General features: G+C 39.5%; 1 protein-coding gene across 50 annotated transcripts in view; it reads left to right on the forward strand.

Annotated features, from left to right (window-relative positions):
* Positions 1-24,930, forward strand: part of TNS3 (tensin 3) — a 225,684-nt gene that overhangs the window by 148,508 nt on the left and 52,246 nt on the right. For 48 of the 50 annotated variants that reach the window (XR_007906517.1, XM_051798814.1, XM_051798818.1 and 45 more), the window contains 4 exons: positions 5,698-6,954; positions 17,723-17,901; positions 19,393-19,510; positions 19,606-19,689. Coding sequence is in view for 49 of the 50 variants with exons in the window: in XM_051798814.1 (XP_051654774.1) it covers positions 5,698-6,954; positions 17,723-17,901; positions 19,393-19,510; positions 19,606-19,689 (1,638 nt within the window). In the remaining variant the exon portion in view is untranslated. The remainder of the gene's footprint in view (positions 1-5,697; positions 6,955-17,722; positions 17,902-19,392; positions 19,511-19,605; positions 19,690-24,930) is intronic. The other 2 variants (XM_051798820.1, XM_051798848.1) reach the window with 2 other exon arrangements.

Below are 24,930 nucleotides of genomic sequence, written 5' to 3' on the forward strand. Positions count from 1 at the left end.
AACTGGCTTTCATTGGTATGTGTTTTCCCAAGTGGTGAATGGACAGGGGGTAGCTGTGGGGTCAAGTCAAAATACTGAAAGACTGAAATCTTTTTAATCTTTCACAAGCCTGCCTTTGTATATTTGGATTTTAAGGAGGGAAGTGCTAGGAAAACACAGGCTTGGAAGGGTGCCACTAAATTTGGTATGTGTTAGTATTTCAGGTCCTAATTTTTAAATAAGTTGCTCTTTGTGTATTAGGTAGAGGAATAAAAATACACACATACCTTTTGCTCTGAGGTTTTCATTTGTAAGGGAGTCCCTGATGTTGGGGGCAGGGTGTGTGTGTAATTCAGTCTTGGTGTGGGAGTGTAATGGGGCTTGAGCCTGGGCAGTTCAGAGAGTTCGAACAGCTCCTGGGAAAAGCAGTTAGGTTGAAAGAAAGTGGGTCCCTATGGTTTGGTTAACTAAATTCCAGCATTTCTTAGGTCTCCATTGTGAACTTTCCTTGGTTTTTGACAGCTGTGTTACTCTTGCATTTTACAGAGTGTTGCTTCCTTGGAAAAAAAATGAGAGCAGGGATTGAGTTGTGCATGGAGATGAGGTATTGAATGCTCTGTGGTACCATCACTTAGCAAGGTGAATAGAATAAAATGTTGCACTGCCATTACATTTTCTCATTTTCTTTGTTCAAAAATTTTTCCTACATATATGCGTAGATTAACTTTTGCAATTAAGTTGGTTCTCACTTCTTTTTGAAAAATATGGATGAAGACCAGGGTAAAGTGAGGTCCAAAAGTCCTAGTGAAGTCATATTCTAAAATTATGATTAAGAAAAAGGTAGTATATGAAAAGAAGGTGTTACATAAGAACAACTTCAAAACCTTGTATTTTGGAGGTTTCTAGTATTTGAATAGTTCATTTGTCCTAGTTTTATGCAAAAATAAACTATATATATATAATTTTTATATATATGATTTATATATAGATATATGTATATACATATATAGTTTGTATAGTTTAAATTTAATAAGACCAACTGCAAGATGCTGGATCTGGTTTGGGACATCCCCTGATATCAATACAGGCTGGGGGGGATGAAGAGATGGAGAACAGCCCTGCTGAGAGACTCATCAGAACAGCTGGATTTTTGTTTAGCTGTGCTGGTTTAAAGGTAGACCAGCAGGGGAAATGAACTCAACTCAAAAGAGAGATTATAAGTCAGAATAACAATTTAATAAAATAATACAATAAGTACAGTTATACAGACAAACAATTGGTTTTAACCCACAAAACCCAAATATATAACCCAGCACCTTGGGGCATGAACAGAGTGGTGTTCTTTGGGCCCCCTGAGTCCAAAGGAAAAAGTGAGGGGAAAACCTCTGGTGAAAGTGCTGTTGCAGTCTGGTCAAAAGTGGTGACTGCAGTCCCGTTGAGGGTGGTGGTTTCAGTCTGGCTGAGAGTGGTGAGCTGCAGTCTGGTTGAGAGCAGTGAGCCGCAGTCTTCCTCTGGATCCCACGAGTGGTAAAAAGGTTCCAAAACTCCAAGTTTATATATTCTCCAGTTCAGGCAGGAATGCTCAGTCCTTCCCTCAGAGCGGGGAATTCCATAAAAGGGTATGAGGACAGGAACATCTTCCTATCTCGCAGGCCTCTACTGCTAACAATTTCTGGGAAATGGCATGGAAGGCTATAGAAGACACAGTTTTGGGTTACACCCATACCATGATGAACTGGTCTCAGCTGTCCTAACTAGGACAAGCTGCAAATCTCATTCTTTCTCATCTGTTTATAATGCAGAGTGATAATTTTTTTGTTCCTAAAAAGGCAGTTGTCTAGTAGAGCAAAATATCTAGTTACAAGTAAATTGTTTTGATCTACAATCACAGGTATTTCCTTGTGACATCTAACAGTATTGCATTGGTATTTAAATTCAGAGCCAAAATTCAGCAGGTCCCAAACTTTTCTGTTTCTCACTTCACTTGTAGACGTATAACATAATAGGACTCCTTGAGCTCTAGCATAAATATCAAAAGTAGTGTCTGCCAGGCTCACCATCGTACTTGTGACCAGTGAGACCTCTGTTTGGGAAGCCACTGCTTTAAGAAATTGCCTTAGGGATTTCTGAAACTTGGCAGTGGACTAGAATGTCAGATATGGATACTTAAGTAAGACATCTGGTTCCCACACTTTACCAATTACATTTTTCTTATGCAGCTTAAATTTCTTTTTTATATAGCTGAATGTTCACTTTAAATGGTTCATGCAGGACTGGGAATCCTGGTAAACTGCTTGTGCATTTAGTCATGTTGAGTTCTTGGTTCTCCTCTCATGTATGTGCATTTCCTTCCAATTTAAATAATCTACATTTATCAGATAACAATGCAGCATGCATAAAATATAAGATGTTGGTTTATTTCATTGTGATGTTGTTCTTAATAAGTGGTTGTTTTCTTGGTTAAGAACATTTTAGGCTGACACTGAGTAAGATAGTACTTGTGTTCACAGATGTTCAGGCATTTTAATCCTGTATTCTGCATACTAGCAATCTTGAAGTAGTAGGGTGAGACACTGAATGCCACAAAACCTAATTTCCACTTTTATGGTGACAAAATATTTCACAGAGATGTTATTGTGCTGACATAATCCCTTCAGCCATGGTGTTCAGTTCTGACAGGTTTGTGTGATTCATTTGCATATGTAATAATTGGGCAGCCCAGACAACTCACAGTTGTCAGTTCCTTATATAAAGTGGCTCTAGTAATTTTAGAAAAATTTCCAATTTCAGAGATTTTATTTTTAACAATTACCATATTGTAACAAAAACATGGTTACTGCTGAAGCTCCAGACCAGTTGTTTCCATATACAGACTCATGAACATATGCAGACTCATGTATGTAAGCTTTTCTCTCCTGGCCATGAACCTTTCAGTCTCTTACGTTTGCTGCCTCTGTTCTGAGCAGTTTTTTTGGGGGGACCGTTCTGAGCCAAACCCTATGAGAAGTCCCAGAAAGACTCTTGTTCCCACCAGTATCTCTTTATCAATCAGACTTCTAAGGGGTACAGTGTCATTTTTCAGTATAGTAGACATCTATGCTTTTAAGTAATTTTGGAAAACTGTTTGCAAAAAAGATATTTTCATTCGTCTACATGACAGGTTAGGGGAGGGGGAAATTCCTCTAGCAGAGTTTTTCTTCCTTTCATCTGATTTACTGGCCCAAAGCATTCCCACTTCCTTCCTTGACACTGAACAGGTAATGCTAACCATTCAGACAAGCATGAAACTTTTTAGAATCTCAGTGTTCACTACAAACTATAGCTCAGATTAAAACACGGATTTGAGTGGTAATTAATTAAATGTCTTAGAAATGGGATAATTTGAGAGTTCAAAACCAGCTATTTAACTTCAACATTTATCAGAAAAAGATACTTTTAAACTTACTTCAAAGATATCTCAGAATACTTGAAGTAGTTTAAGGCTAAGCTTTGTACTAACACATAAATGCAGTATGAAGAAGAACAGTCTCTAAAAAATGCAAAATAGTCAGAATTTGAAAAAAGCAAAATCCCAACAAAGTCCTGAATATTGTAAAGTTGTTGTATCCAATCTGAAATCTAATGGAAAGAAGCACCTGCTTTAGTTTGCATACTTCATAGGTAAACAGCAAACAATGATCATAAGCAACTAAGCCCCTATCCTCTAAAAGCTGTGTTCATATTTATACACAATGGGGCTAATTCTTAACACCATTAAAAATAAATTGAGAATTATTTTTGTACATTTTCCAGTTTGTGTGTAACATTACTATACAGATTTAAGAGAAAAAAACCCAGCTTTCTAAAAAAAGCTTTCTTTGTTTTAAGTGGAAACATTAAGAGGGGGGATGAATAATTCTTGATATTTATAATTCAATTATGTGGCTGTAGGTTTCTTTGTATTCCATTTTCTGTTTGTGGTTTTTGCTCTTTTTTTTTTTTTTCCTAAATGAGTTTTTAATAAGATGAACTCGCATCTCTTCTTCAGAATGGAAGCTGTACAGTTCGCAGTCGGAAGACCCCCAAATAGTTTGTGGTTGCTTAGCGTTCCAGGCAACATGCAGAATAAATTTGATAATTTTGTATTAGGGTTGAAGTACTGGAAGGGGTTGAAGTACTGGACAGGGTTTTCTCTGAATCTTACAGAGTGCACATGTGGAAGACACTCAGGTCAGTAGTCCACAGGCGTCTGTCCGTCTTATTTGTACTGCTGTTACTATGCTTGGATGGTACTGTGTGATGGTACAGGGAAGGCTAACAGAGGGACATACACAAAGGTTTTCCATTGCTTCCATAGTCGTACTTAAGAATTTGACAGGTTTTTTGTACTTAACATTTCTGCAAGGAGAACTAAATGTGCATGCTAGAATGTTTGATCTGGTGTGAAGTATTTGAGACTGACTTAGCATGTCTGAAGGGTTTACAGCACTGTGCGTAGGAGAAAAGTCAGACAGGAAGACTTTGTAATAGTTCAAGTATACAAGTTCAGTATTTACTTAACTGTGTTCCAGTTCAGAATTGTAACCTCTTCAAGTCTATGTTGTGTCAGGATATTCAATTACTCCAAACAAAGCAGGTTTTTTATTGGTTTCTTTTCTAGTTTTTAAACTCAAAACTAAGCAAACAGAAAAGCATCACCTAATAGTTACTCAGTACTTCCACATGAAGTGCCAAGTGTGCTTCATTGTCCTAGAAGTCACAGTTTATGAGAAATCGCAGCATGAAAAAGTCTGTTATTGTTGAGTATATATTTTATGTGATTTCTATTTGCAATAAAGCATAATATCTAAAATATTACATGTGTGATAAAACATGTATGTAGGAGACAATTCTGAGGCTGAGATTTGAATCTTTAACTTTGATTCTCTTGACTTTCTGCTGCATGTTTTATATTCATTTTTTGTTGGTTATTGACCAGGCTGCAGCATGAAAGAAAATCAGTAGATCAGAATAAAAATACAGGATGCATGTCTTGAGATAGCAAGAAGCAGCAGGGTTTACAGATACCAGTAACAGTTCTGGGATCAAAGTCAATATAATTGCTTCAGTGAAGCCATCTACTTGAGTTCATTAGTCCTTTTTTGAAACAAAACTGTGAAACGCATACTAGATCCTCCACACGTGTGGAAATTTCATACTCTAATATTTACTTGTGCATCCTTTGTGAAGAGGACTGCAACTCTGATTGAAAGCTTGTTTTGTCCTTGCACCACCAAGAAAGGGAGAAAATGATTCTTCATAGTTTAGTTAGACTGTCAAATAGCATGAACTAGTATAATATGTATATTGAAGGCAAGTATTGCTGATAGGTTCGTACCGTTCTTGCTCTGAATGGAATGCATAGTAGCTACCACTCAAATTTCTAGTGCTGTAATAGTGTGATTCTTCAAACTAATATGAAGAGTTTGTGGAGCTATAAATATTCATTCAAAACAGCATAAAAAGAGTGAATTATATTTGATCTTGATCTATAAATGGCATGTTGTATTTTAATCTAGAAAACTGTTATAAATTGAAATGTAAAATGAAAGAAGATAATGCCATTGGTGGTTTGCTGTAGTTGTAGAGTAAACAATACCATTAGTGTTAGCAATACTTCATGTGGTATGACACCAGTCAAAATCCTTATATCATGCCTTCTCCTTATGTCTCCCTTTCTTTTCACTTATCTCTCTACAGTGCTGCATACCCAAGGTCCCATTGATGGCAGTCTCTATGCAAAAGTGAGAAAGAAGAGCTCTTCAGACAGCAACATCCCTGGTGTTGCTCAGGGTGCTCCTGTGACTGGCAGTCCTGATCACAGTGATCATACCCTGTCTGTTGGTAGTGATTCAGGACACTCCACAGCTTCCATCAGGACAGACAAGACTGAGGAACACCGTATGCCAGGAGTCAAATGTGGTCTGAGCCCACAAGAGAAGGCAGAACTGGACCAGCTCCTTAATGGCTTTGGTCTGGAGGATTCTGTGAACACCACCAAGGATATGACTGATGCTCAAAGCAAGTACAGTGGGACTCACCACACAGTGCCAGCTCAAGTTCACATGAATGGAGTCACCAAAGTGAAGGACAGGGAGACTGATATTCTGGATGACGAAATGCCTAATCATGACCTTCACAGTGTGGACAGCATTGGAACTTTGTCTTCCTCAGAAGGGCAGCACTCCACCCACCTAGGGAACTTTAGTTGTCACAAGAGCAGTCAGAACTCACTGCTTTCAGATGGCTTTGGAAGTAATGCTGGGGAAGAGCATCACAATGCTTTTGCTGCAGACCTGGGAATTGGTGTGGATCTCCTCTATGAGAGATTTTCAAGAACTGAGCCAAAGTCAACTCAGCAATTGCAACGGAATCCTTCTGCCTCAGCCCGTCCTCAAGCCTATGGCCCAAGTAACTACTCTACTCAGACCTGGGTGCGCCAGCAGCAGATAGTCACTGCTCACCAATATGGTTTTGCCCCAGAGAATGAAATTAGGGTTGGCATTCATAATGCTGTGGAGAATTTGGGCAATGTCCAGAGCCAATCTCGAGTCCCAGACATGCCAACACGTGGCTCCAGCAGCAGAGATGCTGTGCAGAGAGGACTAGGAAGTATGCTGGGTGCTGCAGAAACTGAGGAACATGCAAGTGCTGAGAGTTTTAAGTCAAGGCCAGTGCCTCAAAGGAACACAAATGGCCTGAATCTAGGACAGAATGCTGGGGACTTGCCAGCTTCTCCAACTTTGGATATTGATCAGTCCATTGAACAACTGAACAGGCTGATCTTGGAGTTAGACCCTACCTTTGAACCTATCCCAACCCGCATTAACACTGTCACCAGCGACGGAAATCAAGTAAATGGCTTTGCCAGCCTTGATGTAAATGTGGAAGAGCTTGACATTAGTCCTGTAGGCCGTGGCAAATTAGAGGTCACAAACAGGAATCACTCCCGGCATGGTAAGCTGTAATACTTTCTGAACATAATGCTTTTTCTAGCACCTGTGTGTTCATGATATGCTGCAGCAGGACCCTCGGGTCATGACTTAAAACTTTGAGGATGATTATCAAGGGATTATTTCTGATATCCTCTTTACGTAACAATCCAAGATATTATGGAATCAAATTGATGTAAGATAAGTGAGTTTTGTGAGTACTTGGTTTTTTGCTTGAAAAAAATACTGGTCAGCAAGTTCTTATCTGTTATGGATCATCAGTTGGGATTTTTTGCTGCTGTAAGTTTAAGGGAGCAGAATTTGTACATTGAGACATTTTTCGAAGGCATCTATAGTTTTTTTTTTTCATTATTTCCATTTAAAGTAGGAGAAAAAGCTCCAACAACTTTATGTTCAAGTTTAGTGCAATGCTGCTGACATTAAATTTTTTATGCAATATTTCTATAAATAATGTAATATTTTCCAGTAAAGTATTTTAAAACATGCTCTTTCTGAAACCTTTTTCTTTTTAAAAATTCACACGCCCCAGTGCTTGCTTGTTATCTCTGGTTCTGAAATGACTGTAGAAATCAATTGGTGGAATTAAACATGCAACACTTGCTGAATATATTGCCTAAGTAATGCTACTAGAACTAGCAGCTTTGCAAAAGGATGAGTAGTCTGCCTCTGGCTAAGTTCACTGAAACCTGTTGTTAATGGTGTAGCTAAAATTTATGACAAACAAGCTCTTGCTGGTCTTACTGTCCTGTTTGAAGAGCCTGTGTGGTCTAATTCCTCTGGCAGGACATATCCCCTTACCTTTCTTCCTCCCCTTCCATCTTCCTCTTCTTCCTGTCTCCAGTCATGGTGCAATGAAAGAATAGCTTGTGTCTCCATGATTTGAGGAGCTGACATGACAGAAGATGTGCCAGTGGCCTCATTGAACACAAATGAGCTGCTTCAGCTCAAGCCCTGTAGGATATGCTAAACCAATCAACGATGAATGTGCCTAACTACTGTGTGGTTTCTTTTAATGTGCAGGCCTTATGTGATTAAGGATGGGATGCTTGCAGAGAAGGAGAAATCACAATTTTCTGTTTAGGAGGGTAACTGAGGACTAAAGAAGTCCAGAAATCCATGATGCATATATGTGAGATGCTTCACTGCTTATTTTTAATAAATGATATCCATTTTGTGACATTAATTAGTTTGTAATTCTCTTGAATCTTTTCAAATTATTAGCTGATGGACAAATTGAGATTTTTTTCAGCAGGAGAGAACTCTTCTCCTTATGTACAGTAAATCTAGTGAAGGGGATAAAAAGGTCGCTCAGAATAAGCCACCTTTTACAGTTCTGTGTTTAAATATATGAAGCTAAAAAGAGATATTTGAATTTTTTTCAAAAATTCTGGTCATCTCCCAAAGGAACTAGGAGTCACTTCCATTTTTAAAGTCAAGTAAATAAAGACCAGTGTCCTTGGGGCATGTTCTGGAAGAGGATTTGTTTTAGCGAATTAGTAGTCAGGAAGCAACATAAGAACAGCCCTTAAACAATATTTAAAAAAATTAATTACTTTGTGTAGTTTTAGCACAATAATAATAATTTTTTAAAGTTTGTCTTTATGTCAAGTGCTAAAATGTTCTATTTCTGACTTCTGCAAGTAACATTCAGTTCAGACTAGCAAGAGTTTGATTTTAAACCTACTCATGGTTCCACAGTTAAAACAACACATATGTGGCGTGCTGTCACCTCTGCTTGAGACTGGGAGTTCACCAGCACACACTGATTTTCCAAATGCTGTAGAATATATTTATTTACATATATGGACTTGCCCCATTGATACATAACAGAATCATTTATGCATGGTGTGCACAAAGCAACAAAGGGAAAAAACAATTTAACTGAAAGAATGTTAAGAATTAGGAACACTGGAGTGTTTTTCCCTTGATACACCATTGATCTGAGTCACTGGATTGAGAACTGTCTGCAAGTCAGGTCTCAGAAGGTTGTGATCATTGGCACAGTCTAGTTGGATGCCTGTAGCTCAGGGATCAAGCACTGAGTCTAGTCTTGTTTAATTTACTGATGACTTGGATGAAGGGGTAGAGTGCCTCCTCAGCAAGTTTGCTGATGACGTAAAGCTGGGAGGCGTGGCCATAATCCTGAATGTGTTGGATGTGGTTTATCTTACCTTGGAGTAGCCTCATAGAATTTTATAGAGTTAAGATAAGCAGGAGAATCTCCAAGGCAGTTAATTAGCTATTTAAACTACTGTGGCACAGGAGCTGTAACTGATAGCACAAAGAAATGCTGGCTGCTATGGAGATGAAGAAATAGCCATGAATAAAGCATAGCCAAAACAGGAGTTGCTCACAATGGTTGATCTTACACAGTCAGGTTTTAGGGGAAGCTCTATACCCCGTGACTTCAACAGTCCTTGACCTAACAAGTATATTAAGAGAAGGAATTTGCCTGTGATGGAGGGAGTTGGCAAATCAGGACTGAATGGTCTGAGTGAGGTTGAATGGACAAATGAGATATTCTGAATGAGTGGGAGCGAACAGTGCTGGAGGTGAATGGGATTGACAGGATGCGTGATATGCATGTGCCTAATTTGAGGCTGAATTCCAAGAGGATGGTGGAGTTATCTGGTCTCCTGCATGAACATGCAGAAAATGTATGCCTTAAAAGGCATGTGCATGTTTCCAGTGCCCCACAAAGCTGGAAGAATAAGCTTAAGAATGAACTGTGTGTGTGTCAGCTGGGATGTACATTATAGTGCATTCTTGCCTCCGCTCATATGATTCTGCACTGACTGACAGATAGGCAGCTACCTCTCCTTTCATGCTGCTTCTTAGATGTTTTTATACACATATTCCCTTAGCATAGGCCAGCATGGCACAAACTACTGACTGCCCATGCAGCAGAGTTCTGGGTTCTGTCTAAAATGATGTCTTGGGTTAACTGGTCAGTGTTTTTGAAAATAGGAAGAAGCAGACAGTGATTGTTGAATTTCTTTTCCTAGGAGGTATCTTTATGAACCATGTAAAACAGTGGATGGTGACTGCTTTTTTCCTTCAGTGGTACGTGGGAATCATTGCACTGTATGTTAAGATTTTTCCAATTTTTATCTTTTATGTGAGCTGAGTTATGTGGAGGTGAGTTTCTGGTAGTCAGGGGAGTTGCTGTTTACTAATAACACAGTGCTGCAACAGTGTTTAATTTTAAATGACAGGAAGTTTGTAGCATGGAGAAATTTTGATGCGTGTACATAAGCTTTTATCTGCAGCCTTATGTTCCCCCTTTATTTCACTCTCTGTATATTCTTTCATGCCTAATAACACATGACTCAGTCTACTGTTAAAGATGTTTGTAAGACTTACTTTCTCAAACCAGCCATCTTTTACCACAAGGTTTGTGCTTATTAAGTAGTGAAGGAAAGCTAAACCAATGTTTTGCTTCTACCTAGAAAACTGTAAAAGCAAGAATCTTAATAAATTTAGAAAACAGAAAGGTTTTTACCCATTTTCATTAAAACCTACCATTACTGTCACCCATGTCTCACCTTGTCACTGTTAAAATGTAACAATTTGCATCTTTAGAAAAATGTTAGATGCAGTTGAGGAATTATGTGATCAAGCTAAAGGAGAATGCAGGAGAACACAGTCATTCAAGATTTGAGGCAGCCTGTTTCAATTTCTGTGACCAAGAGATTGCATTTCTGTCTGAATTGACCAGCATGAGGAAGGGAGGGACTGTATTTTCCATAAGATTGAAATATATGTTGCTTTCAGCTCATTCTAATTCTTCTTCCTGCATAAGTTATTGTGTTTGAAATTATTATCTTAAAACATGTCTAGGTCACCTAATATTGTAGGGACAACACAGATACACAATTCATACAACCTTACATTTTGCGTGGAGTTTATATAGCTTATCAGCTCAGTAAAGAATTGTGCATTAAACAAAGCATTAAAAAAATAAAAACAAGGTGGCTAAGCATCTGACTACAGATGTCTGGAATATCTTCAGAAATCTTTCCTCTATTAAAAATAAATATTTGGAGATGGTCCAAAGTACAGTATCATAAATCATACTACAGTGCATCTGCAGACAAAGGAGAGGGGAAGAAATCCTTTTTGCATACTTTATTAAATAATAATTTTTAAAAGCATTGAACTGCTCCAGATGTTCCCATTCACTTTGCTGTTCTGTGGGAGAGCAGACTCAGTCTATCTGAAGTAAGTTGTGATGTGAGAGAAGAATAAAGCTTGTTCAAATCTTCACCTGCCTTATTCGTATGTACAATACACTACAAAAACTGTTGTAGTTTTCATTGCACAGGAAAATTTTGGTGTCTGACTTGGGAGGTAATTTTACAGTGGTTAACAGTAAATTTGAACTGATATTTTACCTGAATTGAAAGTAAAAATTGATTTTTTAAGTTAAAACTGGAGTTTTAACTAATCTAAATTTTAAAACTAAACTAAACCAAATAGTTAAATTAATTTTTAACCTACAGCTAAAAACTGAATTTTAGTTACATTTAACAACACTGTAATTTTTAATTTGTGTCATGTACTTAACTCCACAAATTTTTTTTCCATCCTGTAATTTTCAGGATGTGAGCCTGTGTGTAGCATCATTATGAACTCGCTCTAATGGTTTGGAAATACCATTTTGGATTTTGCAACAGGCTTGCTGCCCATCCTCGGTATAGTGTAAAAGGGCTAAGAAAGTGAAGTGTCCAGACCTGCAAAACTGCTCTCTGTCCTACATGGACAGGTTTGATGGTCTGCTTGGATTTGGGGTAGAGTTTAGACCTTTTCATTCGCTTGTTAGACTAATGGATTATAAGGAGTCTACACTCCTAGTCTACTAGCTGCTCTAGATACGGGTAAAAAGAATAGTTTGCTTGTAAATCATTGCTAAATATGGTAATGATAAATTGCTAAATATCACTTTGTACTACATTTTAGAAAGATTAATGCACTGAAGATATCACAGACACAGCTTAGTTGGCTTTTTTCTAATTAATCCCTTTGAAACAGTGTTTCTGTAGATCTGTGAATCTGAAAATTTGAGTATATCAAGATACTGCTTTAGTACTTGCATCAGAAATCCACCAAGGTTGTGGGTTTGATCCCCGTAAGGACCATTCACTTAAGAGTTGGACTTGATGATCCTTATGGGTCTCTTCCAACTCAATATTCTGTGATTCTGTGATTTTGTTTCAACTGGGTATATATTTGCTTATCCTTTTTCCACCACAGCAGTGTGTAGCTTGAGTTTTGTCTTGCTGTCTTTGAGGATGGTATTTTTCTTTTAAGTGTGATTGTAAAGCTGATTCTAAGTTCCTAAAATAGATTTGCTATGGTTTAAGCCTAAAGCTGTCTTGAAAGCTTGATCATTACAGGTCTTCAAAAATCTTAAACTTTGCAGCAGATAAATGGTGCCAGAGAAGAAAATTACTTTTGATTTGGATAGTGTTGTTAGTAACATTTTTTAGTATGTGGGATAGTCCCTAAATGCTCCTCTGTTAGAAGTTAACTTCTGGATCTTTTTTTCCCCTGATGAATTCTTAAGCCTTATGTTGGATTGAATCCCTTTGTTTCACAGTAATTCATAGGTCTTTTTAAAATGCTGTAAAGGCATCTGGAATTTCTGCAATGCTAACATAATTCTCCACAGAGTGTTATTTCAGCCTTCGTGACTGCTGCTGAGGTCTGTGAAAGGGGCACTGGAAAAACAGCCTTATGGGAGTTTTCACTGTACCTTTCTCAAGAGAACCCTGCATTTTATTGATCTGTGGGTTGAATTGGTAGAGCCTCTCATGTCATGCTAACTTTTCACACCAGCTGGAGCTGTGGTAAGAAGCTCGCTTGAAGTGCAAGTACTTTGTCTGTTCCTCTCTGTGCCCTTCTGTGTGTGACATTCTTGTACACAGCAACGACTTCCAACTTGCCTGTTTGTAGAGTCTGTTGTGTTAAGTTGTATTAATTAGTTATTGATTAAACATACATCCTAGTAAATTTTCCTTTTGTTTCATGAAACAGTATGTAATTTTCTAAAACCACCAGAAGTTTGGCAGATTTTCTTGAATGTATAGATGTTACCTTTTGTCTCTTGTGAAAGGGAAAGTGTTAAAATGAATTGCATATTCCAAAAATCCTGCTGGGGAATAAATGAAATTAAGTAAGCGAGAAGCTGTGAAATAATAGTTAACATTGCTTAAGCTCTATCCAGAGAAAATTACCTTACTGTTACTTAAGCATTGATGATTGAAGGGGTTAAAATCAGTTTTATGAGTTCAGACATTTATATTTTAATGCTGTAACAATTCACCATGTTTGCAATCAGTTGGATAATTTCTGCAGTAAATTTTTAATATAAGTGTCTTGTAAAAACTAAAGAATCAGTTTCTTTCCTTTTGATGGCATCAATTCTTGCTTTCCAGATTTTAAGTACCTGTTGAGGACAATGTGAAATTTCAGTTAATAGTATTAGGTTCAAAGTTTGATAGCACTTTTGATTGAAAAAACCAAAACATCACCTTTGATCACTCATTTATTTATAAAATTGTGAATAAAATTTAGCAATCTAACACATTTTCTTTAAACACTGAAGATAATGTAAATATTTGCTAATTTCTAAGCAATATTGTAAATGAAAACGTATTTGGTCTTACATTTAAATGTGAAAAATTTAAATTTAATGACTTCAGTTTGAAATTGATTCTTGGTGATTTGATACTGTCTGGCATTGCCTAATAATAAACCTGCTTTATAAGGTGTATTTAGTGTTGATGTGGCCTCATCTTGAGTACTGTGTGCAGTTCTGGGCCTTACCATTTAACAAGGATGTGAGGGTGCTTGAATGGCACCAAAGCTGGGGAGGTGGCTGGAAGGGATGTCCAGCAAGGAGTGGCTGAGGATGCTGGGTTTGTCTAGTTCAGAGAGAAGGAGGCTGAGGGGTGACACACACCCCTGCCCCAAGCAGTTTGAATGAGTTTATTGATAGAGTTTTAAAAGTCTTTTCTGTAATATATCGCTTTGTTTAAAAAGCAAAGAACTTCCTCTATCAAGAAGAACAATGCAGAGGTATAGAAGGGTAGTTGAGTGGCCTGTAGTATTCAGATCATTAAAACTGCTTCGTGCACAACATCCTAATGTGATTTAGAGCCTCTTATAGAGGGGTAAAGAACAAGATGCTGAAACTTTTATATTTCTTTTGAACTTTGTTTTGTAATTATCTGCTCCAGTTTGACTTTAATTTGCACAGTTAGCTGTGATACACACTCCTAGTGTAGAAGTTAAGGGAATGCCTTCAATGCACCATGCTGGGCTTTGGAAAAGACTGATAGTTCTGTTTTACAAATGATCAGGACTTCCATGATGGGTAGAAGGGCTATCAGCCCAGTTTCTTTTTATACCTCCACAAGAAAAGTTCTTCACAGAGAGTTCTACCACATATGCTGTGTTTGCTCTGCTCTCACATAAAGCTGGTTTTGAGGCTAGCCCACAAGCCCTGTGAATCAAGTGAAAACATGTAGGCATCATCTTGGTGGTTGTTGTGGTAACTGAAAGTAAATGTGGACCTTTTTAATGTTCTTGGTAAATACAAGCATGTATAACACATCAAGAGGTAATGTAATTTGTTTTGCAGTTTAGCTGGGACAACTGCTAGTATATGAGATAGAGTACTGTTATTGGCATGCCACCATAGACAAGATTTTAAGCTTAGTGTTGTTTTCTTTCTAATAGCTATAAATACATCTCAACAGTAGTCCAGGAAAGCTAAGCAGCTAAAGAAAGCAAACAACAATTAACCTTTAACCGCTGGCCATGCTTCTGTTAGCTGTAGCATCAGCATAGTGATAACCATTTGACAAGAGAAATGGCCAGTGTTGTTCCGATGCCAGTCTTTTGAAATGTTATAATTTGTTCTTCAGGAAAAACAAGATTACTTTTGCAGTTCACATGCATTCTAGAAAAGAAGTAAATATGTGCTCCTGGGATATTTATGAGGCTCTGCCAAAAATTTAAGCTAAATTATAAGAACAAAAACGAATGATGTAGCTTCTAGGAAGTCTTGGTTCCTGACACTTTACACTATAAAAGATGCCTTTGAAATTGGTAACTCTGGTACATTAAATGAGGCTACTCTGAAGTACATTTTTGAAACTAATAAACTAAGTAAAAGTATTTTTTTGCTTACTCCCTCACTTAATTTTAATCTCTTAGATTTAGTTGCTTTAAGCTTTATTGTAATATATCAGCTCAACTTCTCCCCTCTGTTGTTGAGCATCTGCTGGGAATTTGATATATTGAGCACTTCCAGTCTGTTTAAGGAAAACATCCATTTTCTCTGAGATACCTGTTTGTAGCCAGATTTCTGGGGACTACATTAACTTTGTAGAAATTACAAGCTTCATGAGTGTATGAATACTAATGACATGAGTGTATCAATATCATTGATGATGAAGTCCTTTCATTAGTGTGACAAGCAAAATTTGCATTTAATTTTAGGGTCTGTTTTGACCTATTCAAAAGGTAGACATTCTCTCTCATAAAGTATTCTATGAGGCTGTGTTAACTAAGAGAGGCGTATTCCAAAATAAACTGTCTGTACCTCATTAACTTGGTTACAAATTGAGTGAAAGCTCTTCTCTGCTGTTCCTGCCTCCCGTTGCCTCCTGTGGAGGAGCAGTGGGACTGGGAGTGTCTGGTCTCAGATGGTCTGAGATTCTGCACAGTGATTCACACTCATTTTTCTTTATGAACTTACAAATAAAAAAAAGAAATTCAATACAAAAAGTTGATAAATTCTGGAGTAGTATGAACTCAGTCTATATTCCTAAGTGTCTTCAATTTCAGTAAAAATCATCATGACTTTTTAGCATCATTTAAGAGGTTTGGAAGGTATTTGATATTTCATGTCCCTTTCTGGCTTAGAAGATCTTGAGCCATGCATTTAGTATGCTCACAGTGTCTTCAGAAGATACTCTTTCCATACATGAAAGATCACACAGAGTTTCAAGTCAAGGGGAAAAGAGTTAAATAGATGATTACAATATGAATGCTTAAAAAGTATTTTAGTTTTCGAAGTTGCACCATAAAAACTGAATCTCAGCTATGTATTTTCCAAAATGTGCTAGGCTTGTAAATGTTGACTCAATAAAATAAATAACTAGCTAAATTTGGACCCTGAAATTTAACCCTATTGCTGGAATTTTCAAAAGTGACTGACAGGGTTTAATTTAGTTAGTTAGTTAGTTGGTTATTAAAGTAGTTACTATCATACTGGCTTTGATGCTAGCAGAGCTGGATTTTTTTGGAAGTGTCTAATCCAGTAGTTTTGCAAGAGATTTATTAATAATTTTAGGATAAGCCACTACTTACCAGCAAGTTACTTAGTTTGATACATATGTATGTCAATGCAGAATCATTTAAGTACCATAGGTTTTAATCTGAGATCTCTCTGTTTCAATCTTGAATAAAAACTGTTCTTCTATACCAAAGCATATTTATGCATAGTTGCTCTATAATTGTGCTGTGTAATCAAGGTAAAATGTCTATAATACAAATACTTATGCTGCATGCTAGACTTTCTACCTTGGCTTCTGTACGGAATGGATGTGTGTGTAAGGTGTATGCTGTTGTCTTTCTCTACCAAAGTCCAGTTCAGCCCTCCCGCTGGTTTAGATGAAGGGCACACTTTAGACTCCTACTGTTATGGTGCCACGATCAGGGTGTGTAGGAGATGTGCTTCATCAACACATACTTACAGTTGAAAATGATTGTAAGGGTTTAAATGACACCAAGCAATTAAATTAAGTTCTTTTAGAAATCTTCAGCTCTTTTAAGAGAAACAACTAATTCTCAAAGAGCTTTTTGCATGTACAGACAATAAAAGGTCTCAGAGGAGTATCTGAATAGTAGCTATGCATATGGTTATTTTTGTACTGTCCTGTGACTACACAGTAAGGACTGTTGTGGGATCCTTACTGTTACAAAGAAGGGTAGAATAGGCAGTTGGTGCAGGAATGTTCTGGAAGTGCCTGCTGTTTGGTGGGGATGACCAAATATAAAGTACTGCTAATCATAAGCCTGTATCTAATGACATGCTCTTAACAGCAACTGTGGAAACAAATACTGCTTTATGCCCTTGAATATCCTGGTTTGTTCTGCTGTGTCAACTTACTCTTCTGTGCTGTTCCTCAGAAGAGTTACAGCTTCTATGTGTATCTAACACCTAATTTTTGTGATTGTGTGATTGTCATGTGAGTCACAAAGGGTGTACAATGAGCTGAGTTTATAAGGGCCAGGGTCTGTTTTAGCTAAAAAGAAACTGGGGCGGTGGGGGGTGGGGTGGGGGGTGAGGAGGGGCGATTGGGGAGAACGCAGTCCTGGACCGCAGCAATAGCTTTTCTGCCCAGAAGCGCTGTGCGTCAGGAGTGGCAAGAGAGGTTTCCCATTGGAGCTCCTGTAGCGGCCCCTGCTGGCAAGCTCTACCAATGGCACCGGGGATGCAGCTTCAAAAATGAGCGTCAGCGGAAACGTGCTGATTGACTGACTCCCCTAGAATCAAGGGCACTGTGAATATGTTCAAGCTGGTGTCAGCAAGGCTAACTACAACCGATATTTTTCCCCACTTATGTGGTTTTTTTAAGACAGTTATTTCATGAACATTCTTGAATAGAATCACTACAGGCACAATATTAAAGTTTGTTTTAACATCTCTAACTGGAAAAAAATAGAGTTTCTTAATCAGCTTGCCTATTTATTTTCAGCAACAGGTATGCGAGATGATGGTGCAACAGGGAAAAGGATGAGAAAGTTAAGTGTGGGGCAGTATGACAATGATGTCCCTGGGCAGCCATCGTGTAACAGGTGTGGATGGATGACGTCTCCTGCTACTGATGAGGCCCTAATTCTAGGATCACCAATTGCTCTAGGGGAGACCAAGGAGGTAAACGATGAAGAATTTTTCAAGAAATACTTACTGAAGTGAATGGCCAATAGGAAGTCCCGTTCATGTTCAGTGTCCAAAATCAATGTGAAGCAATTGGGCAGTTGCATCATGGCAAGAAGAACAAATGACTGCAGTTACCTCAGAAATGCAATTCAGTGTTTAAGGATATCTTGCTCTTGTCTGTCCTGTGTGTTTGCATGTTTTTCAGTGTTCCAAGATATCTCTGTTGGAACAGTAGATCGTATTATATTTGATTACAGAAGCCTTCTGTAATTTGACCAAGAATGGCCCACTGTGTCATAGGGTTGTGGCAGTTTGAGCCACATTAGAAATCCAAAATCCAATTTCCAGGCTTCCCCCCACCCCTTCCCACAACTTATCCCAACACCAGAGAGAAACTTTCAGGCCAGAGGCTTCTATAGGGGGAAGGGGAAGTATATACATTTATTTACACAAATAAATACTATACAAACTAAAGGCAACTATATATATATATTACATTTCTATCAGTCCTTTTAAGCCCCTCCCTTTAACTTTAGTCGAGGAAGAGCCTTTCAAGGCTGGTATGTAATGCAGTCTATCTCTCGTGGGAGTGTTCGGGGACCCAAACGCTCCCCCCTCACCAAGCTCCATCTGTTTGTTGCAGTTTTTCTCCTCACGAAGTCCAAGAAAGTAGCTTTGAGTCCTTTCTCCTCGGTCCCATGTCAGTCTCTGCTGTGTCATTCTCTCTCAGTCTCCTACCTTGGTTCGTAGGCTGCTGTAGTGTAGCTTATCAATGTACGGGTCCTGGAATGTTGATTCCTCCTCTGGGTTTTCGGCTGTCCTGCGTTTAAATCATGGCAGAGACATCCTCCGGGCCTCTCTCTTTGGTCCGTCTCCAGTTTTGCCTGGGATTCCTTTCCCTGGCTCCGAGCTGTTTCATCAGCAGCCCATCCACTTGGCTCTGCTTCAGTGCTGAGCCTTAAAATCCACCCCCCACCAGCCTCAATGCAGTGGGGGGGAAAAAGCCCCCTAGCCTTGGCCACAGGCAGCTTGGTCCAGTTATACACTGTCCCAAGTGTCCCGCAGCTGCAGGGGGGGGTGAAGAGGGCCTGGCCTCCTCCCTCTTACCTCAGGTGCTGTGAATCTCTTCCTTCACAGCACACACTCCAAATGCTGTCTCTAACTCTGGCCGAGGCAGAGTTGGAGGCTGCAGGGCCCCCTTCCCCCCCCAAGGGGGAAAGAAGGAGCCCAGCCACCCCCTGGCCTTCTCCACCTACACACAGCAGACACCAACAGCAAAACTGTCAACAGCTTCCGGTGCTGTGTATATATGATTTTTAACAGAAGTGAACAACATGGATGGTGATTGGCTCTCCAGGGAACACTGCCCTGGCACCCAGTCACCTCTGAGCCCCCAACTCCCGGGGGGGGGGCCAATCTCAAACTATGACAATGGTTAAGTGAGAATTTTCACACCATAATTTTGCTTTTTGTGCCTTTTCTTAGATGGTTGTTGTAAGTTATCAAGATGAAATAGGTGGAGAAATCTTCTCCACAACAAAAAATGGAAATGAATCTGTCACATCCATGCCAGTTTTTTCCCTGTCACCAGAGATGACATACGGTAAGAAAATGTCCATCTCTATTTATTTATTTTAATATCACTATTAACATTTTAGCTGTTACTGAAGAGGAATTGCCCTTTTTCTTCTCCCTTAGTGACAACACCTCCACTATACCAACAGCGTATTCTCTCCAGCCAAAAGGTCAGCAGCTCGTCTGAGCTGTACAGAACCATTCCTGGTAAGATACTCCCTACTTCCTAAATAATGTGAAAATGAACTGTTTATATAGGCAACGAACACAAACAGTGGTTTATAAATAGGACATATAAATGGTGAATTTAGATGTGTAAGTCAGAGAAACAGATTTTAGCAGTTCTATTTTAATCATACCAAAAAGAAGTAAATAATGAAGAATTATCCAAGAAAGATTTAATGCCGTCCAGTGTTTAATTGCCAACAGGGAGTCCCATGTTCACGTTCAGCATCCAAAATCAGTGTGGAGCAAATAGGCAGCTGCATCACAGCAACAAGAGGAAATCCTGCTCTTCTCTTGATCTGTTTGCATGGTTTCAGTGTTCCATGATCTCTCTGCTGATATTTGATAATGTTGAAATAGTACTGTCAGGAGACTTGAGTTCCATGTGATTTTAAGTAGGTTTCGTCTCCCTCTGAGGAACGAGGGGTGATATCCTTCTTGCCATCTCTCCAGGCAAGTGAAGCTGACAAGAGAGCTTGGCCTGCTCAAATGAAGGAGATCCTTAATCAAAGGAATGAATGTTCTGGAGGGTTTTTTTGCCACAATACAGTTTGTAAAAGTGCAAGCTGGAAAAGTACTTGTTAGCAGATGATTATATGGTTGTCGTGGTTTGAAACCCCCAAAAATCCAATTCCCGAGTCCAAGCCCCCCTCCCACAACTCAACCCAGTGTGAGAGGGGTTTTCCAGACACAACACAAGACTCAATATGGGGGGAAGGGAATTATATTACAATCACTACACAAATAAATATGTATATATATATTATATATATAATATATATATATATAAAATATAAATATATAATACATTATATACATAATCATAACTATCTCTCCTATGATAAAGTAATATTTACATTGGATCAAATCTCTTTTCCCTCCAATAAAAGTCCAGAAGGGAAGAAGGAAATATCCACCTTTAGGGCAGCAGTCTCTCCTCCTCAATGCAGCAGCTGTAGCTGGATTGTTGTAGCTGGATCTCTCTCTCTGTTACACACAAGGGGGGGGTCTCCTCTCACCACTCTCGGCCCTTTGACTCCAAACGAAGGTCTCTCTCCCATGGACTGCGATGCAGGGACAGGCTTGCTTCACCACGTCATATCCTGGGGTGTAAGACCCCCATTAAGGTCCCTTCCTCAGGGGATTCAAGCTCCCCTGAGTCAGAACATCTAGGGCAGCTTTCAGTTGAAAGTCTTTTCCTCAAGCGTTCTATCAGAGCTCCTTTGCTCTGTCTCAGACTGCCAGCTTGGCAGCAGTGGGGGGGGGGGGGGGGCAAGGCCCTCCTCTGCATTCTGTCCAGCCGTCCCAGTCCAGCTTCCAGGACGTCTGAGCTTTTTAGCTCCTCTCTCTCTGCTGCATGTTGCATTTTAGGACTTCCATCCAGTATGAGGCTACCCCCTCCTCTTAAGAGGGGTCTCAAAGGGGTTTTAGGGGGCTTTGATTCAGTTCTTACCCCCAAAACTGTTGAGCTTTCTCTTCTCTCTCTCTCTCTATCAGACATCTCTGTGTCTTCCTGCTTGGCTGCATGCCGCCTTTGCTGCTTCTTATCTCTTTCTGGCTTTCTGCCACAGTTCTTTGCTCAGTGCTGTCTCTGCCGCCACTCCTGCTGCCCATTCACAGTGGAGAAAGACTCCCAGCTTTTCAGTCACAGAACCCGGTCCAGTTTAACACTGTTTCTGAGTTTCTACAACCCCAGCCAGGGGGCTGGGGGGCCGTGGCCCCCCAGCAAGGCTCCTGCCCCTTCTCCCCTCGTGGTCTCAGAACATGGCCACTTCTTCTCCAACTACCTCATCATCCTTCTTTTCCAGTCTGGTGTTATATGTTTAAATTTTGCAGGGGCGCTGATTGGATCAATCCCAAGGGACACCACTGCCTCGGGGGTTACCATTTTTTTTAACTCCAGGGGAAAACCACCCTTTTTTTCCCCACCACAATGGTTAAAGATTTAATGTGATCCAGCTATGAATTTTATTAATAAATGATTATTTTTGAGGCCTTAACTCTTTGCTGCTAAAAATAGCAGCTAAGCTGCTACCGATAACCTTTTTTGTGCAAAATTATTTGAAAACACTAAGATTTAAAAGAAAAAATATTTCCAGAGTTTGCACAGAAAGTGCTGGACATAGAAGGAAGCCAACTAATTTGTTTAAAATCTGAATAAAAATCACAGACATTCATTTAAATTTTATGCAGTAGAAGATTTTAAAGTGAAAATGTATGTATAGATATAGTTTTATTGCTTAGGCTATGGCTGTCTTCTCAGGCAGGTTCTTGATAGTAGAGTTTTCATTAAATTTGATGATGGATTTTGATGCAATAATAGTGTTGCAATTCTGACTTAAAAAAAACCTTCAAACCAACTCTCCTGTTTAATTTGCCTCATTTAATAGTTGTCAAAATCAAATAATATCAACACAGAATAAAATTATCTTTAGTAATAAAAAATCATCTACCCAGTTCAAGACATCTCTTTATGGTTCAGTTGCTGTGGCTTTTCCCTTTACTCTCTCAACTCTTAAATAATAGTGGTAGGTATCCTCCTGAGGACAGTTTCAGCAAATCCATTACAGGTTAATCTACTGAACACCTTCTTGTTAAATGGTTTCCATCAATGTTGCTAAGAGTTAGGACTTGCCCTGGAAAAACTTTTGGCTTTCAGTGTATTTCTCTATTTTGATTCTCCTCCTTTATTCTAAATGTGTCATCTCTCAAGTGTTGCATTTAGATACTCACTTAATGGAACACTGAAAACAATTACTCTAGCTTAGACCAAAGGAGACAATTCTCCCTTAGAATGCCCATTTAAACATGAGGCTCAAGGTGCACTGAATGCTGCAAGTTAAGTGCTCATCTCTGTATGGCTTGTCTTTTATCTGGAAACATAATGTACTTTGACACTAAGGTTAAAGGTGTATGAGGTGGGTCAGCTAGAAAACATGGAATTCACTGTTAGCAAGCATCTCAAAGGATTGTTGATTGGGTGACTTTCCCACCAGAGCACAGAAACTTCCATTGTCAGAGGCAAATCAGAAACCTACTTTAAGTATTATTTTAATTTTCTCTCTTTTAACTTCACTATTCTTCTTATTTATTGCCTATATCTACTGTAAGTATTTATTGTATCTACTTGCTTTGGTGCCTTCTGACTTTAGCAAGAAGTGAAGAAGGCTACTTCTTATTATTTCTGCTACCAATCCCTAATTCATGCTCAGAGCCAAGAGTGTTGTGTTTTGTGTGTTGAATGAGGCCAAGAATCTGAAGGGAACAGAAATAGCTGTTCTGGTGGTTGAAACTGCTTTAATGCACATGCAATAAAGGTGACACTAACAGCGTGCATTTTGCAAGCATTCTTAAAAGCCCCAGTTTTTAGTACTTTTCTTTGCAGCCTTGCTCCTCTTTTAAATGCTGATGTGGTCTTTTTTATTTTTGTCAAAACTTGGGACTTTTATCAAATTTCTTTGGAAATTTTCAACAGATTAAAGCCTTTGATTAAAGCCAAGATTAAAGCCTTTGAAGTCATGGACTAATTCTGCCATTAAGATTATTGCCCCTTTTGTTTCAGTTCAGATCACCCCTGAATTCAAAATTGCTTTGTGCTGCATCTCAGTTTTGCTGCTTATCTGCTTTGCACATTAGTAGTGAGGATGCTGTAACCTGGTTACCAATTATCTGGATATATTACTGTCGTATTTCTTCCTCATTTCCTTGTGGAGAATAGCATTCAGTGTAGTTAGCACGTACCAAGGGATTCTGTTGTGAAAGCGCAAAAGTATACATTTTAAAAAAACAATACATGGATTTTTATATTCTATAGTCAAGAATTGCAATGACATCCAGTCCATATGTACAAAAATGATAAAATTATGTGTTCTTTCTTAAGATATTCTTGTAAACTTTGTACCTCGTATCTTGAATGCATCTGATTTTTAAACTATTTATTGAAGAGCACGATCTTTAATAAAACCTTATAAAACCCTGTATAAAATGGTGCTCTGTTATCCCTAGAAATCTTAATTTTCTTTCCAGGTGAAAACACTTTGCTAGGCAAAATCAGTTAAGTGGTGTTATGTATCTGTCTCCCTTTCATAAACTATGCCCTAACCCAAGGAAACTACAGGACTGTCAGCCTGACCTTGGTGCCTGGCAAGGTTGTAGAGCAGATCATCTTGAGTGCGATCACACGGCACCTACAGGACAGACAGAGGATCAGATCCAGCCAGCATGGATTTAAGAGGGGCAGCTCCTGCCTGACCAACCTGATCTCCTTTTATGATCAGGTGACCCGCCTGGTGGGTGAGGGGAAGGCTGTGGGTATAGTCTACCTGGACTTCAGCAAAACCTTTGACACCATCTCCCATAGCATACTCCTGAAAAAGCTGGCAGCCCACGGCTTGGACAGGGGCACTCTGCTGGGTTAAGAACTGGCTGACGGTCAGGTCCAGAGAGTTGTGGTGAACGGTGCTGCATCCAGTTGGCATCCGGTCACTAGTGGTGTCCCTCTGGGATCAGTATTGTGCCCAGTCCTGTTTAATATCTTTACTGATGATTTAGATGAGGGGATTGAGTCCACCATCAGCAAATTTGCAGATGACACCAAGCTGGGGGAGAGTGTCAATCAGCTGGAGGGTAGGAGGGCTCTTCAGAGGGACCTGGACAGGCTGGATAGATGGGCTGAATCCAATGGTACAAAGTTCAGCAAGGCCAAGTGCCAGGTCCTGCACTTTGGTCACAACAACCCCACGCAGTGCTACAGGCTGGGCACAGAGTGGCTGGAGAGCAGCCAGGCAGAAAAGGACCTGGGAGTTTGGATTGACAAGAAGCTGAACATGAGCCAGCAGTGTGCCCAGGTGGCCAAGAAGGCCAATGGCATCCTGGCCTGGATCAGGAACAGTGTGGCCAGCAGGTCCACGGAAGTGACTCTTCCCCTGTACTCAGCGCTGGTTAGGCCGCACTTCAAGTACTGTGTCCAGTTCTGGGCTCCTCATTTCAGGAAGGACATTGAGGTGCTGGAGCAGGTCCAAAGAAGGGCAATGAGGCTGGTGAAGGGACTCGAGCACAAGTCCTGTGAGGAGAGGCTGAGGGAGCCGGTGTTGTTTAGCCTGGAGAAGAGGAGGCTCAGGGAAGACCCCTACAACTACCTGAAAGGAAGTTGTAGTGAGGTGGGTATTGGTTTCTTTTCCCAGGCAACCAACAACACGACAGTCTTAACCTGTGCCAGGGGAG

This window comes from Manacus candei, unplaced genomic scaffold, assembly GCF_025592945.1.
Source record: "Manacus candei isolate 608988 ecotype Guabito, Panama unplaced genomic scaffold, ASM2559294v1 h1tg000049l, whole genome shotgun sequence".
In the NCBI taxonomy this organism is placed as follows: domain Eukaryota; kingdom Metazoa; phylum Chordata; class Aves; order Passeriformes; family Pipridae; genus Manacus; species Manacus candei.